The 18,712-nt window shown below is 34.4% G+C and overlaps 2 protein-coding genes across 2 annotated transcripts in view; one reads left to right on the top strand and one right to left on the bottom strand.

Moving 5' to 3' along the window:
- LOC126778878 (homeobox protein DBX1) overlaps positions 1–18,555 on the top strand; it is a 34,617-nt gene extending 16,062 nt beyond the window's left edge. Inside the window, exons 3-6 of the mRNA XM_050502614.1 lie at positions 5,108–5,227; positions 6,748–6,819; positions 7,042–7,187; positions 18,205–18,555. Coding sequence (XP_050358571.1) covers positions 5,108–5,227; positions 6,748–6,819; positions 7,042–7,187; positions 18,205–18,555 — 689 coding nt within the window. The remainder of the gene's footprint in view (positions 1–5,107; positions 5,228–6,747; positions 6,820–7,041; positions 7,188–18,204) is intronic.
- The window catches only part of LOC126778940 (enhancer of rudimentary homolog), a 238,256-nt gene that overhangs the window by 141,372 nt on the left and 78,172 nt on the right, over positions 1–18,712 (bottom strand). The window lies entirely within an intron of this gene.

The raw sequence follows: 18,712 nt of genomic DNA, 5'->3' as shown, positions 1-18,712 counted from the left end.
TCTAGGCTGGTCTGGATGGTATGTCCAGCCTGTGATCGAGTCAGCCCTTAAATGGATCGCAATTGTAAGGCTGTAGTCAGAATCTAGGTAGTCGCCGGTGACTTCTTCACCAGTTACTGATGATTCTTCTTCTAGTTGAGACTGATTCTTAACTTATTGTATCTGTTTGAGATTGAAAGACTATCACCGTTTGCGGGATTGCCATAAAAGTTAGCGCAAATATGTATTATATCATGGAGATGTTTATAATACTTATCTACTTTTTCGCCATTACTTGGTGCTGTATATCAATTACATAATTGTTTTTTTTTGGTCACCCAATAAAATATTGGTTTTAAAAGGGTTTTTTCACGTCATTTAGCAATTATGGGAACTGTTTGAAAAATTAATTGGTTGTAAGCAAGATATGTTTGACTATATACATATATATATATTAGTCTTGATGTGCCAATCATTATGAGACAACTGATGGATGAAGATTAAAAAAGCTTGAATTTAGTTCGTTAATTTACGATACATAAGTAAAGATAAAAACTACTAAAGTTTTGGTTCATTATTTGCGGTATAAGCTGAACCGGTAATCATGCCTTCAATTTAAGTATCTTAAATGATTACTTAAAAGTGCTTCTTTAATAATTTTGATTTTGATAGTGCAATGGTCGCTTTAGAATCCAAACTCTACAGAATCCTTTCTAAGTAAGCAAGTTCTACAATAAGGAAATTATGGTTTCATCGAAAACGTCACAAGAGACTTAGTTTTAAAAGTTGGTGGCGCATTGAAGATGTAAAGAACAGTTAATATTCCTTACAGTTCCAAAGCCTATGCGCGGTGCCGACCACTTACCTACTGGTGCTAGAGCTTTGTGCAAGCTCGTCTGGGTAGGTATTACCCACTCATTAGATATTCTACCGCAAAACAGCAGTACCCAAGTACTGCTGTTTTGCGGTACTTGTATATTATATATATATACCAAGTATTATTGTGTTCCGGTTTGAAGGGTGAGTGTAATTACAGGCACAAGCGACATAACATCTTAGTTTCCAAGGTTGGTGGCGTATTGGCGATGTAAGCGAATATATTTCTTACAATGCCAACGTCTATGGGCGTTGGTGACCACTTACCATCAGGTTGCCTATATGCTCGTCTGCCTTCCTATTCTATAAAAAAATACCTATTGTAAAAAGTAGATTTAGTTGACTCGTTGACTGAAAGTAGTTTTAATACTGACCAACGAGGTCCGTATTTCAAGATAAGTAGGTACTGTATGCCGAGATGGCCAACACACGTAGAGCACGATGCTTAACGAAGGGTTTTCATGAGCATTACCTTGTGATTAATCTCAAGCTCGGCGATGAAAACATATTGAGAAAACCTGCATGTGTGAGATGGAAGTCTACCACATTTGTATCTACATTAATATACATACATATGTATATATATACATTGGAGCAACGTGGTGAAATAGGGTCTAGGATCGTGGGACATTACAGGTTACTACCAGACGGTCTACATAGTATTATTATATTATTAATTGCCGAGCCGGTTGGCGTGGTTAGTGGATGCTTGCCTTTCACACCGAAGGTTGTGGGTTTGATTCCCACCCAGGACAGATATTTGTGTGCATGAACATGTCTGTTTGTCCTGAGTCTGGGTGTAATTATCTATATAAGTATATATTTACAAAAGAAAAAATAGTATATGTAGTATATCAGTTGTCTGGTTTCCATAGTACAAGCCTTGTACAAACTTAATTTGGGATCAGATGGCTGTGTGTGAAAAATGTCCCAGGATATTATTATTATAATATATATGCGCACCGCTTCTGGAACGCTACACGGTGCGGTACTCGCTCGTATTATAAGTACAATCACGCCGCGTTACAAGCAAAGATCTCTCAATACACTTCACGTAATATAGGTTTAAATTAATACACGGAGTCAAAAACAAAACACTTTGAACATGATTAATGGTATTACAAAGGCCATACAATATATAACGCCCGGCGTGCCTTTGACAGACGGGGTGGTAAGAAATAGGGTGTCCGGGGTGTGGTCTAAGACGCTGGCTGATGGGAAACGGGAATTGTTTTTTTTTTTGGATGTTAATAATATTGTATAATAAAACTAGGTTTTCAGTTTTCACTATAAAAGTAATTGTATATCCATATATAAATAAGCAAATGCAGTTCAGTATCTTTCTCAGTTGAAGCGGATTTTTTTTTGTTTTGACAATTGATTGACAACCTCTTTATATGTTTTATTCAAGTTTTCAACAATGAGTACGATAGAATTTCGGACTGGGATACCAGTAATATAAATACTATATTTCTTAATAAAGTGCCGGCTTAGTTATATATATTATGAGTATATATATATATATATACGCGGTGCCGACTACTTACCTACTGGTGCTAGAGCTTTGTGCAAGCTCGTCTGGGTAGGTATTACCCACTCATTAGATATTCTACCGCAAAACAGCAGTACCCAAGTACTGCTGTTTTGCGGTACTTGTATATTATATATATATACCAAGTATTATTGTGTTCCGGTTTGAAGGGTGAGTGTAATTACAGGCACAAGGGACATAACATCTTAGTTTCCAAGGTTGGTGGCGCATTGGCGATGTAAGCGAATACATTTCTTACAATGCCAATGTCTATGGGCGTTGGTGACCACTTACCATCAGGTTCCCCATATGCTCGTCTGCCTTCCTATTCTATAAAAAAATACCTATTGTAAAAAGTAGATTTAGTTGACTCGTTGACTGAAATTAGATGATTAATTATTTCACTCATACATATATATATATATATATATATATATATATATAGTTGTTAGTTGTTAGTTATGTATAAAGTAGAACAGTTTTATTTACATAATATACGCGTAATATACAACTGAAATGGTTGGCAAATTATATGCTTGCAACTGTTTGAAATAATTCTAAAGACCATTCGTAATATCAACTCGCATACACATAACAGATATCGTTCATTTATTATACATAATAATTGAGAATTTACTATGTATAATATTAAATTAAAAAAAAATACAAATATTATATAAATAAGTATATAATTAAGTTGTTGTTTTTTATAAGTAAATATAACTTTTAAATGCAAGTAATTGATATTCAATAAAACAATTTACATTAACTGTAAGGCAATCATCTAGCGGTGCAGAGAGGCAATCGTGTCACCGTCTTAGGTACAATACCACAGGCAATCTTTTTGTTCTGTTTTTAAATTTTATATATTTCGAAAATTACTCAACTCATTAATATAAACATATGTTCTTTTAAAGTTATATTTTAATGACAGCCAAGTTCCGAGTGCGTACTTACCTCGAACTTGAACTACGTAGTCGTCTTGCTACGAGACGTAGCAAACGCTCGTAGCTCATCAGTTGCGTCGGATAACGTAGAATACGCTTTCTGCTTATAATAGCGTTATACGATTAGGGTGTTCAGCGATTAGTCGATCGTTTTACGCTCGTTTGAGAGGCGTCTTTACTTAATTGAATAATTGACAAAGTTTAATTTTTTACTTATACCACTTTGCTTTAAGATCGCGTTCAATCAATGGCTAGTTTTTTTTTTTTTAATTTAATGATTTATGCTCGTTGGTCTAGTCTATTGGTCTACTTCAATCTGCCTTAGATCGATATTCTGGATTCAAACCACAGGTTGTACCATTTATAAGCGATTGGGTTTTTACTTTCGAGAAATTTCGAGAAATATTTAGTAGTATAATTCGCCGTATTTACGACGTCACTTTACTGAGCAATGTTGATGATTTTTTTATTAAAGATTAGTTATTCGGGATCAACTACAAAATAAAATATACTTTTTACAAGCAGTTTTCTAAAAGACCTTTTAAATCATAAATCCTGGGTTTGGGTGTTTGGTTTTGCAATAAAGTTCGCAGACTATTAGCTAAATTTAAAGACGAATTGGCGTGGTTGGTAGATACTTTAGATATGGCCTTTCACGCGAAGGTTGTGGGTTCGATTCCCACCCAGGACAGACTTGTGCGCATGAACATGTCCGTTTGTCCTGAGTCTGGGTGTAATTATCTATATAAGTATGTATTTACAAAAGATAAATAGTATATGTAGTATATCAGTTGTCTGGTTTCCACAGTACGAGCTCTGTACAAGCTTAATTTGGGATCAGATGGCCGTGTGAAAAATGTACCAGCATATTATTATTATTGTTATAGCTGAATTTAAAGCTAATGTTAAAAAAATTGTAAATAAGTCTTATTACACTGTACAGGATCATATAAATGATAGAAGAACTTGGAATTGGTATTCGTTATATTCATAAGGGATATATAAATATCATTGTACCTATATGATTATTACATGTAACTGTCTGGTTGTTAATAAGAGTAACTATCGAGTTTCTTGCCGGTTCTTCTCGGTAGAATTTACATTTTAAAATAGTGGCTTTATGTTAAAAAAAATTGTAAAATGCCTTATAATATTCTAAAGTGCTTGAGTTAGCCTACTTAAATAAAGTATATTTTGACTTTGACATAACAAACTGGTGGTGGGGCTTTGTGCAAGCTCGTCTGGGTAGGTACCACCCACTCGTCAGATATTCCACCGCAAAACAGCAGTACTCGGTATTGTTGTGTTCCGGTTGGAAGGGTGAGTGAGCCAGTGTAATAACAGGCACACGAGACATCTTAGTTCCCAAGGTTCGTGGCGCATTGGCGATGTAAGCGATGGTTAATATTTCTTAAAGTGCTAATGGCACTTACTATCAGGTGGTCCATATGCTCGTCCCCCTTCCTATTCTATAAAAAAAAACAAATATTTAAATTCACGTTAAATTCGATAGTTTTTGAGTTTATTGCGTTCAGACAGACAACAGACCTCGTTTTATAAGATGTAGTGACTTTAAGATATTATCTATGCACTTCAATTCCACAGGAATTACTACTAGAACTATAACGATACTTGTTTGTTTTTGATTGAGTAAAAGTACCTAATGAACAATTTTGGTAATAAATGATAAAACATTTTAAATAAAAAACATCATATTTATGTAATTACTATATTCCTGGAACGTCATCACTTAAATTGTAATTTTTGTTAACAGAATACCGCCAACCGGTCCTTGGGAATCCTTGGCCCATCGCGAAGCCCATCGCCAGTCGGCCCATACCTGTCCAGCATCATCTACAGCACCTGCTGGCCCATTGTCATCATCCCTATCTAGGTAAGGACACCTACAAATCTAAGTGCTCTGTTATCAACAGTACAAGAGATTACGATTGAACGCTTTAATTTGTGTTTATAATTCATCTCGTGCTCGGCGGTTAAGGAAAAGATCAACAGGCATGTTTCGGAAATCACATGTGTATTCACCAATCCGCATTGGAGCAGCGTAATGAGTACTCTACATCGGCACCCTAAGAGAGCAGACCTTTCACCAGCATTGGGTTATAAATAGGCTGTCATTTTTGTGTTATAAGCAAAAAAAACAGAAGGTAATTGGAACTGTAGTCTCGAAATTTCGATTGATTTATTGCAATATCTCGAACAGATACACCAACATCAATTTATATATTTATCAAAACGATAACTTATGTCAAAATTTTTTATCAAAACAATTAAATTATAATTATAATAACATGTTTTTACTAAACGTATAGAAAGAAAAGCTAATCCCAAATCTGTTTTTGTATCTAACAATAGATATAGTTTGGTTTACAAATGATTCCTCTGCTCCCATTGTTGCGTTCTCGACCCCACATTCGGTCGACGTTAAAAATCCGAAACATCAATACAACTGATATAATTGAGCGTGATTATAAAAACACTGCATTATACGATATGATTAACTAAAGACATGTGCTTACTTGGTGGTAGGGCTTTGTGCAAGCCCGTCTGGGTACCCACTTTTTTTTATAGAATAGGAAGGCGGACGAGCATATGGGCCACCTGATGGTAAGTGGTCACCAAACGCCCTTAGACGTTGGGATTATAAGAAATGTCAACCATCGCTTACATAGCCAATGCGCCACCAACCTTGGGAACTAAGATTTTATGTCCCTTGTGCCTGTAATTGCACTGACTCACTCACCCTTCGAACCGGAACACAACAATAACAAGTACTGCTGTTTTACGGTAGATTATCTGATGAGTGGGTGGTACCTACCCAGACGAGCTTGCATGAAGCCCTACCACCAAGTAAGCACATATCTTTAGTTAATCATATCGTATAATGTTGTGTTCACATCAGATATTTGCCGCTGAAAAGCAGGCAGCAGTATTGTTGTGTTCGAATTTGAAGTGTGAGTGAGACAGTGGAAATTACACAAGAGATATACCATATTAGTTCCCAAGGTTGGTGGCGTATTGGAGATGAAAGGAATAGTTAATATTTCTTACGGTGCCAACGTCTGTCTCGCTATTATGAGTACATGAAAATTGATTAGTGCTTGCCCGGCTTTGAACAAACTTGATTCAATTCGTGCCTTCTAACCTCTATATAACGTCGCTATAATAATGATACTTGATCGAAGTTTTTCCCTTGGTCAGATGAAATTGGTATCTTGTTCAAATCGATTCTTACAGGCACTTTTAAACTTGACTTAGACTCGTACATATTAGTCAAAACCCACCAGTTGGGACATTTCATGCTAATTGCATGTTCTTTGCTCTTAATCTATTTCAATTTTGATTAATTTGAATTTACATAGTTTATTAGGCTTTATTCATTATTATTATTGACAGTGAGGCCTGCGCAAGCGCACACACAAGTCTTCCCGTTACCTGGTGGGTTTCCCTGGGCGCATAGTTCTAGAGGTAAGATATTCCCATTGCGTTTTAATATATATATCCTGAAATCCACCCGCTAACAGAATGCGTTACTACATGCGTAACAGTATTTTCTCTTTCTGTTATCATTGATTTGTTACTCGAAAGAAAAAGACAGCATTGCTTAACACAACCACGCTTAATACTTTTTTTTGGTAAATTAAGTGTTCGATAAATTTGCTAAATTTTTTATTTGCTATAAACCTTTAGGTAAACCAAGACGCGGAATGATGCGAAGGGCGGTTTTCTCGGACCTGCAACGAAAGGGCCTGGAGAAACGGTTCCAGGTGCAGAAGTACATCTCCAAGCCGGATAGGAAGAAGCTGGCTGAGAAACTAGGGTTGAAGGATAGCCAGGTACTGTAATACTTGAAATCGTTTAAATATAATTATATTTTCGGACATATTTAGAGGTGTGACATCATGGACCTGTAAATATGCCGCTGTTTACTATGAAACTCCTGCTTTTTCCTGGTAAATTCTTCTGTTTTGATTATAAATAAATAGATTATCATTAAAATTCGTTCAGCAATATCGTCGTAAAAGCTTAAAAAACAATAAGTGCTTTATTTTAACTGCGATCATTTTATTCTAAACTATTTAGATTTTCTTATGTCTTTATATTTTAAGCGTGTATAAAGACAAATTTGTTTTATGAGAGGTCGTATTTAAGTTATTAAATTCAAATTATAAATTCATGGTATAATATTTATAATAGCTACGGCTACGGCTATATATTTTTATTATACAGTTACTTAAAATTACTATATATTATAAGCATATAAGCCTCAGCTCAATGTTAAGGTTACTATCTAGATCATTATTTAAAAAAACTATAATTTAATTGATAATACGGCCTCAATTATAAAAATTTAGTTTTCAGATTTAGTTAAACACTGATTTCTTGCTTTCTATCATTATTGATTTGACATTCGAGAGAAGAAGACAGCGATGCTTAACTAATCACCCGCTAGATAAGATCGTCATGACACGAATTCCTAAACTCAAAAACTCTTTAAATAATTACACGAACTCAAAAATACCCAAACGAATATGATATCAAATATTACTTCCATGTTCTAGGGGAGCGTGTTACAAAAAAATTCTTCATCCCCCAACAAGGGGTGCGTCAAAAGCAGCCGTGCCTGCGAGCTTCAACGATTACATATTATTTGCATTTTGAGATTTTGTGTACAAAGCATTTGTAGGCTTAAGATAATATGACAATTGATTCGTTATTTCGATATGGGGGTATTTACACAAACATGTCTATGGTTTCGTATATTTACTTACTTTTGCTATAAATAATATCATATACTTATTAGAACTAGCAATGCTAAAGTGCCGTTATTAATAAACGTAATGTTACTTGACTTTTTGAAGTTCTCAATATTACTACGTAGGTACCTCAAGAGTGGTGCCATATTAATTTGATCAAGATCTAATGATGGGATCCACGAGGAAATCATCTAACTCTAAAATTTGCAAACGCTTCCGTGTCTGCATGACATCTCGAAGAATAATTCTTTATCGCATGATACGATTCCGATGATTGTTTTTGTGTTGTAGTATTTCAAACGTAACATACGTGGTTTCATAGAAAATATCTTATGATGAGCTATGAGATATTTATCGAGATAATTTTTTTGTCAAAAATTGATTGTCTTATATTTATAAATAATTTATTTTATAACAGATACTAGAAGCTTCGAATTTTGGTAAAACATTTGATTTCTAATTTAGAGTAACACTAAGGTGAGGATTAGTTATGCGAAATTTTAAACGATTGTCGCAATGGATGGAGTCAAGAAGTGTTTTAACTTAATCCAATCACCAGGGACGTAACATTAGAGATCCCATCAGTGTACGTGACTGTGGTTTCTTGGCATTAGCTTTCCCATTCGGTGGTCTAATTTCTTAAAGCTATTTTTTCATAGACATTAAAACTGTCAATTTTTTGCATCATTGTCACCATGGCTAAGTATTTTTTATGAATTCTATAGCCGTTTACTTTTTTTTTTGCACTTAATAGGCAAGCGTTTAAATTCTTAAATCTTAAGCATCGACACGGTCTAGGATGTAGCACGCTTGCCTAAAAGAAACCTGTTCGCTCTGAATATGACTCTATCGAGGAGGTGTCGTACAATGAAACGAGTATCCGAACTCTACAATATATTTTGTATGATAACGTAGCGACTCCCATATATAGTACCTTATATGTGTTATATATGGTGGTTGTATGGTATATCTGGTGCTATTAGGTCGTTAGCTCTTCTCTAGATGGACAAGGAAGTGCAAATATTCAATACAATACATCGTAGTATATATAACATTTTCACACGTTATAAAAATTCAAATTTGAAAAACGAACAATCGAATCGCTTGAGACGTTCCATTATTATAAAATACAATATCTGATTTAATAATGCTCACCCGACCCCACGCCGATCTAAATAACCCGCCAAAACCATTGAGACGATCATTTCGACCCAATAAAAACACAAATGAAAAAGAAATTGCGCACTAAACAAAAAGTACATTTCTATGACACCTATAAATTTACAAAATAACCTCCACACTGCTCAAGACAGGCATCTAAGCGAAATGGGAATATATATAACGTAAAAGTTGGAAAGAGACGGTCGTATACTCCGTGCTACGTCTTAAAACGCGATTCTATTGGACGATTTGTATCGTATAAAAGTGTATCCGCGCGTCGTATTGGTCGTTGAGCGCTTAACTTTTTTTGCGTTTGGTTTCTCGTACCGGCCTTTTTATGATATCTGATTTTTATAGGATACTTCCAAGCAGGTTTTACTGTTTATTGAATGTTTTCGGATTAGGCAGTTCGAATGTGGTTTATGGTCTACTGTTTTTGTAGATTTGTTTGATATAAAGGTGGGTTTAGATGAACGATTTTAAGCGTGGGTTATATTTCGTAATCTTTCTTGGTCATACATAATTGGGTTTATATGCATCAGAGTAGTCATTTGAAATAGAAATTAAATATAAACTAATTTTAATATATGCTAGGGTTTTTGTTTGGAACTGTTCTGTGGGGGTTAGACAGTAAGAAATCCTAGACCTCAAACAAATGTGATTATAGTCCATTCCAATGGTATGAAGAGTAGAAATAAACTATCTTGCAATTTTCACATAGCTCCGCTATATTATGTGCTACAAAACAATTATTAAGAAACATATATTTAATTGCAATAAGACAATTTCACTTGACCACGTAAGTCCACTTTAATTTTAACTTCAAACGTTAATAACTCCAGCGTTATTCAAGGCGTCATTTTTGCTGAACTGACAATGAAGGACGAGGAATTCCAAGAACGTTGGAATGAATGATGAACGAATGAACTTTAATCGTTAAGAAATAATTATACTTGAATTAGATATTAGGTATTATTCCTTAAATAGTACCGTATGGTAAACCATAATAGATAACGAACTGGAGACGATATTGTCATGTAACAATATATATAATATAAATCCAACTCAATAACTGTGAATAAATGTTAATTTGTTTAGAGTTAATATTACATTTAAATCGTATTATAATTGATTCGTTTTATATACAAGAGTGGGATTTACCCAGATGGGCTCTGCGTGCCCATCTGGGTAAATCCCGCTCATCAGATATTGTGAGGCAAAACAGTAACACTTTGTATTGTTGTGTTCCGGCTGAAAGGTGAGTGAGTCAGTGTTGGTACAAAACCACAATAGCTCATGATTTTAGGCTATTTATATATGTTTATATGATGTTTATTTCATGAGTTCCGGGTGCTTTTGTGGCGACTGCCAGTTACAGTATATAAATAGTCTCAAATCATGAGCGATTATGGTTATGTTGTTACACTGGCTCACTCACCCTTCAAACCGGAACACAACAATACTAAGTATTGTTGTTTGACGGTTGAATATCTGATGAGTTGGTGGTACCTACCCAGATTGCTGGGCTAGCAATAAGCCCCACCACCAAGTCCAATAAAAAAAAAACAAACTTTTTTAATTGCTTAGTATTAACGGACGCCTTGAATAGGTAGAGAATAAAAACATATTAATATGTTTTTAGTTTTAACCGTTATTTTATAAAATGTGTAATAAATATAAATACTTTTTAGATATAAACAATATCTTCATTCAATATAACCATCAAAGATTATACAAAGGTTCCTAATTCGCGATAAAAATATATAAAAAAAAAATCTCAGCGCCCATCACAATCCGGCTCAACCCCTCAGGACGGCGTCATTAAATAAATTCCAACTTCCTCCCCCAACTATAGACTTACAAACGTGATAGAGCGGCACAAATATAAAACTTTTTATTTATTATAGAATTTTTATAAGCGGATAACTCTGAGTAAAAGATTTTATTTAAATATACCCTATTCCAATCAGAGTAAAGGTAAACAAACCGTTTATAAATTGCATGCGATTATCTGTTTGTTCTGCTGTATTACGCACTACAAACAGTTCTTGATTAATTTACCTTTATTTATAATACAACACTATTACACCTAACCTGTTATAACCACATTAATTTAACTTGTGCTGGAATAAACTCCAAACGTTCTCCTCAAAAAGGGAAGACCTTAGCCCAGTAGTGGGACACACACAGACTGTTACTGTAATTTAACTTTTGAAGTTCCTTCGCAGACATTTTTTCACAAATCCATAGTGAATATCATAGATTATTCAAGATCTCGACCAGTGGTATCGCGTCGATTGATATCGGTTTCCAAGTTGTTTATTTGGGTTTATTCCTGTTGTGGTTAAAATAGGCTATAGCTTTTTTTTGTTCCGTGGCCTTTTCATCTTGTAACAAGAGCTCAGAGTGCATCTCAAGAGATCCGAGGAATAGCGATGTAAAGTTTAATTTATATTTCAATTAACGCTAATGTCAATGGGTGCCTTTCCGCCGCATTATATATGCAAAAAAAAAGTTAAATGTTATATATTCTTAGCGAACCGTCTTCATTGATCAATAAACACAACGTGTAGTATATACTAGATGCCAGATAAGAAAATAATCCTTGAACCCAATCACAGCTCCACCTACTATATCCAATCCATCCATCAATCCAGAGAACCACTCGAAGCCACCGCAAAAGCAACATCAAAACCGTCCAGTCTTTAAACAAGAGTTCCTTGGCATACACATGTATACAAGAATTATATATATAAAAATGTACATTAGAATAAAACCTTAATATGTAATACATTATAAACTATTTATAAGTAAACATAGGTATAAAGTGGAAGAATCGTAAGAATCGATTTTTAAAAGAAATACGTAAGGGAAATATGTTGATATATTTAAAATAAGTATTATTTAAATATTTCATAATATAATAATAAAACTATCGCATAAAACAATTCTTAAAAGAAAATAAACAGCCGTCTCTAATAGAAGCTTACCGCAACCATCCCCGTCGGCGCCCAACAATTATTTAATGTCAAACGCAAGCAGCGCGCCAAGATTGCGGACACGCTCCGCGGGTGTGGAAGCAGCTTTATATTTATTACGTTCGATATTTAAATTTTTATATCATTCACAAATCGACTTTATATTTTTTAATAAATAATTTAGATTCAAATCGTAAGAAATAAATAAATTAAAATGCGGCTTATGAAATCTTGTTTTTGCTAATATTTATAATGTAAAATAAAATGACTTACTACAAAAACGAAATAAACTTTATAAAATCACTTTATGTGATATTCTATACTATAGATATTATATAAATAATGTAAAATATTTTTAACTTCAAACACAAAATCCATACCGACCGCCATCTTTAGTTTCAGAGTCCTATCAACTCAATCTATGCTTTGTTCGAATTAATTGTTCCTAACAATTGTTTAATCTGTGCTAGCTTTATTGGTTATCTGTGGCTCGGGGCTGCTTGATGTAATGACAAATTTACTCGTAACTTAATTTATCTGTATATTTCATTTATCTAAACGTAGTACATGTGTTTTTTTAAAAACTTGAACTTAATTTTAGTTTAGATATTTTTACTTAAAAAGTTATTGAAAAATAATTACATATTTATAGATATTAATTTTAGATTCTTAAATTACAATTATTGGTTCTAAAATACACAAAATAAACTTTTAAAATACAATAATGTAAACAGTAGCATCAAAACCGTCTTAGTATTCCCAGGGTTTATACTTTCTAATAATAAAAAACGGCGTTCAAATAATAGTCCATATTTAAATTAAATAAATACACAGTATCATGTCAATCATTGTGACCAAATATAAAAAGGGTTATTATTAAAATATATTCACAGGCACTATTTAAATTAAACAAAATTTGACTAAGCAAATACATGTTCGAAAAAAATATTACCGCGAAATTAAACAAACAAACATGGCGTCATGTCAATCAAACCGCGAAAACCGCGCCAACAAAAAGTTCCCGATTCAAAATAAATAAATGCAAATATTTCGAAATTGGAACGCCGTGAATGTAAACAGCGGGCCGTTTGAATATTCATACCAAATATGAATATTTCAAATTTGGAACGCGAACGTCCGAAAATCATTCATTGGACGAACGTCGAGTCAAAATAGATTCCTATGTTATTTACGTACGGAATGGACTCTGTTACCGCTTACATTAATTGTTGAAAATATAACACAAACCTGGACCATTGACGCTGAACATTAAATTAATTTGATTCACAGATAAAACATCCTATTCTAATCGAATAATTAGTGGAAAATCTTTATATATAATATAATACTATTCCACTTAATTACTTGTATCCAATTTAATTTGACTTCCAAAATTTCGATAATTTATCGCGAATCCATAATGAAAACCATAGATTATTCAAGATTGACCAATGATGTTACGTCAGTTCGATGTCAAAGTTGTATACTATCTTTACCCCTCTTGTGGTTGGTATACATATACGATCGAATAGCTTATATATTAATACATAACTATATAAGCGTACCAACTTACTACAACGTACATAATACCTTATTTGTAAAAATACCAAAGTTCTACTCTAAATTGTTATATACTCCTTTACATCATATTCATATTCCTTTACATCATATGACGAGCCGGTTGGCGTGGTTGGTAGATACTTGCCTTTCACGCCGAAGGTTGTGGGTTCGATTCCCACCCAGGACAGACATTTCTGTGCATGAACATGTCCGTTTGTCCTGACTCTGGGTGTAATTATCTATATAAGTATGTATTTACAAAAGAAAAGTAGTATATGTAGTATATCAGTTGTCAGGTTTCCATAGCACGAGTTTTGTACAAGCTTAATTTGGGATCAGATGGCCGTGTGTGAAAAATGTCCCAGGATATTATTATTATCATATTTATTTAACTTTGAGATATACCCTTCAAATTAAACAAGTATTTAGTTTGTACTAAATAATGTTTTTTAATGTCGTATTATATAATATAACTATGACGTAACAGATTCGAAGCTTATTAATCATAATCATAACACTAAAGGACGTCCCCCCGCCCGCGCCCCGCCCTCGCCCCGCCAAGTTAGTCGCGCTATCTCTTTATTCCGTATAATTCGCAATAAAAGTGAATATGCCAAAGAGTAATTAATTCTTAGTCGAAACCACCCCTGTCTTCTTAAGGGATGTTCTAGAATAAAATATTCGATATCGACATTTTTTTTTTTTAATTAAATAGTATAATGTTTATTATGACTCGTATTTTTTCATTGTATTTGTTTTTATTTAGTTAAATTTGTTGCTTGTATGATCGTTATTGTGCAACAACAGCACAATCGTTAATTTTATCTAGAAAGGTGACGAACAAATGGCTTATCTTATGATATTCTATCCACAGGCACTGTCTATTAAAAAATTTAAACAATTTCTTATATCGTGAAAGCTATGCCTTGTTTGATTATTAAACCTTAATTATCAAGAGTTCTACCCCTACATCAGTACCTTGTGCCTGTACTTGTACCATGGACTGTATATCATAGTGAAAATACTAAACGTAACAAAATTAGACAAAATGCACCACCAACCTAAGATGTTATGTCCCTTGTAATTGATCCAATGTAAACACCGGCTCAATAACCCTTGTGCCGGTACACAACAATACTAAATATTGCTGCTTGGCTGTAAAATGTATGACGAGTGGGAGGTTCCTTCTCAGACGGGCTTGCATAAACATTACCTCATTACCAATAAATAAGTGCAATATTTTTACATTTATCATGTAGAATTAAATGGATGTAACAATATCGATAATTTGTTTACACGGTCTATCGACAAGGGCCCATCACTAACGCAAGTCAGAATCAGAAAGGGTCGCGTCATCTGGCGTATTGTCGCTAAATGTGCGAGTGCGTGACGCGGTCAAGAGGGGTCTTTAGGTATCGGAGTGAGCGTTATACTTCTGCGAGTTACATGCGGTTAGCTTTTGAGCAGCTGAACGACGCTTTAAGGATATCAGCGTTATCAAAATGTAATTTATAGAAGCGCTTTTTTATAACTTTGTAGCAATAAGCAATCTTCATTGCGACTCTGTTATATACTTCAATAAGTATATATATAAGTCTGGTTGTATTGAAATAGCATATCCTAAAGTCGTCCCAGGCTGGTGCAGGTTGTTGAGTTTTACTGTCACAGGATTCAGTGGGCGCGGGAAGTTAGGATGCTTATAATGTGATTCTCGTGCCTCGGTGTGCACACAATGTCAATCCTCGTACAAGGAACTATAATCAGCTTATCACATCAAACATATAAGCATAATATAGCTTATTACATATGTAAGAGAATTTATCTTAAAATACCACTGGTTAGCTTTTTGCAAACTCGTCTGGATAGGTAGCCACTCATGATATATTCTTACTCTAAGCAGCCATACTTAGTATTGTTGTGTTCCGGTTTGAAGGGTGAGCCAATATAACAGGCACCAGTATAACGTCTGAGTTCCTAAGGTTGGTGGAGCATTGATTTTTTTTTTTTATAGAATAGGAAGGCGGACGAGCATATGGGCCACCTGATGGTAAGTGGTCACCAACGCTCTTAGACATTGGCATTGTAAGAAATGTCAACCATCGCTTACATATCCAATGCGCCACCAACCTTGGGAACTAAGATTTTATGTCCCTTGTGCCTGTAATTACACTGGCTCACTCACCATTCAAACCGGAACACAACAATATCAAGTATTGCTGTTTTGCGGTAGAATATCTGATGAGTGGGTGGTACCTACCCAGACGAGCTTGCACAAAGCTCTACCACCAGTAAAATCAGTTGATGTTGTATCAGTAAGTCAAATGAGTTGATGACGTAAGGCATGGTTGATATTTCTTATAGCGCTAATATCTATAAACGGTGGTGACCACTTACCATCAGGCGGCCAAGTTACGTGATCCATAGCGACGAAAGGCTTTTTGTCACGCGAAAAGGTTTGGGGCTTACATCACCGCGCCGGTTCACTACTGGTATTATATAATACGTTATTCATGTAATACATAAAGGTTATTAAAAACAAATTTGCGAACATTTACTGTTACCCCATTGCGAACTTATGATTTTAAGCTAAGACCTCGTGTTCTATCCACCAAGGCTTAACACTTCATACTCTATAGTTTATTCTTTATTTGAAATGTTAACGAAGCACACGAGAAAATTAAAAAGTTAGTATTAACTTTTTTTGAACTTAGCGATATCATTATCAAGATATTGTCAAATTAGACATCCATGTATAATCTGTCTCACGTATCAATTATCAAGTTCGCGCCAAAAAAAACCATTCGACAATCAAAAGTGACAAATGACTCGTTCGAATTTCAAAATCGATCAATAACTGATTGGTTCCGTTCGGTGAGAGTGATTTGTCATTTTGATTTCGTGTAAATTTTTATGCTAGATTTTTGGCTTTTAGTAATATTTCTTTATAATTGTTTTGTACGAAATAACGGTTATTAAGGATAAGTGTTTTTTTTTTAATGTGTTTTTGGTTTGGACAAAAAATAATTTAAAATATCGAACTATCGCATAGAGGATTTCGAACAGTGTTGAAATTAATATTAAAATCTATCAGAATTAAAAAAAAAGCTAATATGATAACGGTTACTTTTTGAGGACTAAATTAAATTAAAATTAATTCAAATATGTAAACATGATATTCTTCCGTTTTTAATTTTGTTTATCTTTAAATTCAATTTAGAATCGATTCAACTTTTGTTCGTTACTTCAATTTAGTACGAGAAGACGGTCCAAATCGACATATTTATTTGGCGTACATAACTAATTATTGTATAAAAATATTGTGTATATAATATTTCACAATACACAGACAGTGTTCTTAAGTAGTTATACAGCTAGATCTCGCTCGAAGAAATTTTTGAGCTTATTCTACCACTCTACAAGGCGAGACACACATAGCAAGCAAGTCAGACGAGCCATACACATTCACTATGTTTCCCGTCACTGCTGAGCTCAAAGAAACACATAGAAACTCAGAGTTTCTTCATTACGATACAAACATATGTCCTTAAGACGATAACAAAAAGAGAATCATCAGATTTGTTTCATGTTTAATTTAAGTTATATTTGTATTAATAAAAAATATAATTATACAACCTTTAACTAGAAAAATAAGTCAAATTTCGCTATAAATGTATTGTATAAGTCACACAGACCCGCGCGACCACGCCCCGCCATCAATAAAGCGTCACCCACACAATACACTCCGTAACTGTTGGATTTCACAAAAATAACCAGAAAATGAGGAATCGATGTTATAAAAACTGCCCCTTTGATGATAATTCATAAATTTAACGATTATGATGGTTTTTTTATTTTATATTTTATTCGAATCACGCACGCGTTAGTTTTTGTTAATATCAATTTATAAAAAAACATTATAATATGTCAGTTGACATCTGGTAGTTAATGTGTTTTTTCTGGACATGACATGACATGACAGACAGTATGTCATGTTGGTTTAATAGCAGATTCGGTAGTCCTGAGGTCAAATGCCGAGTTGAGTCAGTATGAGTTATTGGGTTTTTCTGAGCATTTCTTGATAGGTTAGCTGCCTAGATTTAGAGATTTGCAGTTAGGCTAACAGTGCTAGGGAGAGATCAGTCTCTCCCTAGTTGAGTCGAACTGCCATTCTGTTGGATAATGTGTGTGTGGAAATATAGAAAACACTTTTTCCAGTCGCGTTTATCTTACCGTCGTACTATAAGGGTACAGAAAGCGAGTTAGAGATATATTTGGTTTGCGCACACAAATTGATTCGTCCACTATAATCTATCCAGCACAGTTGACAATCTCTCTTGAGAACTATAATATGATAAATCGTATCTAGGACTTTTAATAAGTACTTTTTTTTTTCACAGGTTAAAATCTGGTTCCAAAACCGCCGCATGAAATGGCGCAACTCGAAAGAGCGGGAACTCCTCGCGTCAGGCGGTTCGAGGGAACAGACACTACCCAACAAGAACAACCCACACCCCGACCTGTCCGACGCTGAAGCTGACAAACCGAAAATGTCACCAGTTTCGAATGAAGACGACGAAATAAAAAACAAAATGTACACTTCAACTTCGAATTGTCAAAATGATTATCGCTACGAAGACAAGATGGCCGCAGGCGGTTTATTTGCGCGGGAAAATGTTTTCACGAACATGGAAGAAGATGACTACGAAAGCGACGCAAGCGCTTCCGACGAAGAGATCAATGTGACATGACGTGTTTCATAATTCTGTTATTAATATTATAGGATAATTGCTTAAATTATAATCAAGTGTAAATTTAAATGCAATCAGTCAGTGAATCTAAAACAGTTGTCCGCGGAATACTTTATGAAACTACTTCTAGTTACACAGATACACACAAATAGGGATT

The sequence above is a fragment of the Nymphalis io genome, chromosome 27 (genome assembly GCF_905147045.1).
Source record: "Nymphalis io chromosome 27, ilAglIoxx1.1, whole genome shotgun sequence".
Taxonomy (NCBI): Eukaryota; Metazoa; Arthropoda; class Insecta; order Lepidoptera; family Nymphalidae; genus Nymphalis; species Nymphalis io.
The sequence above is the reverse complement of the archived record's forward strand: the minus strand, read 5'-3'. Positions and strand labels throughout refer to the sequence as shown.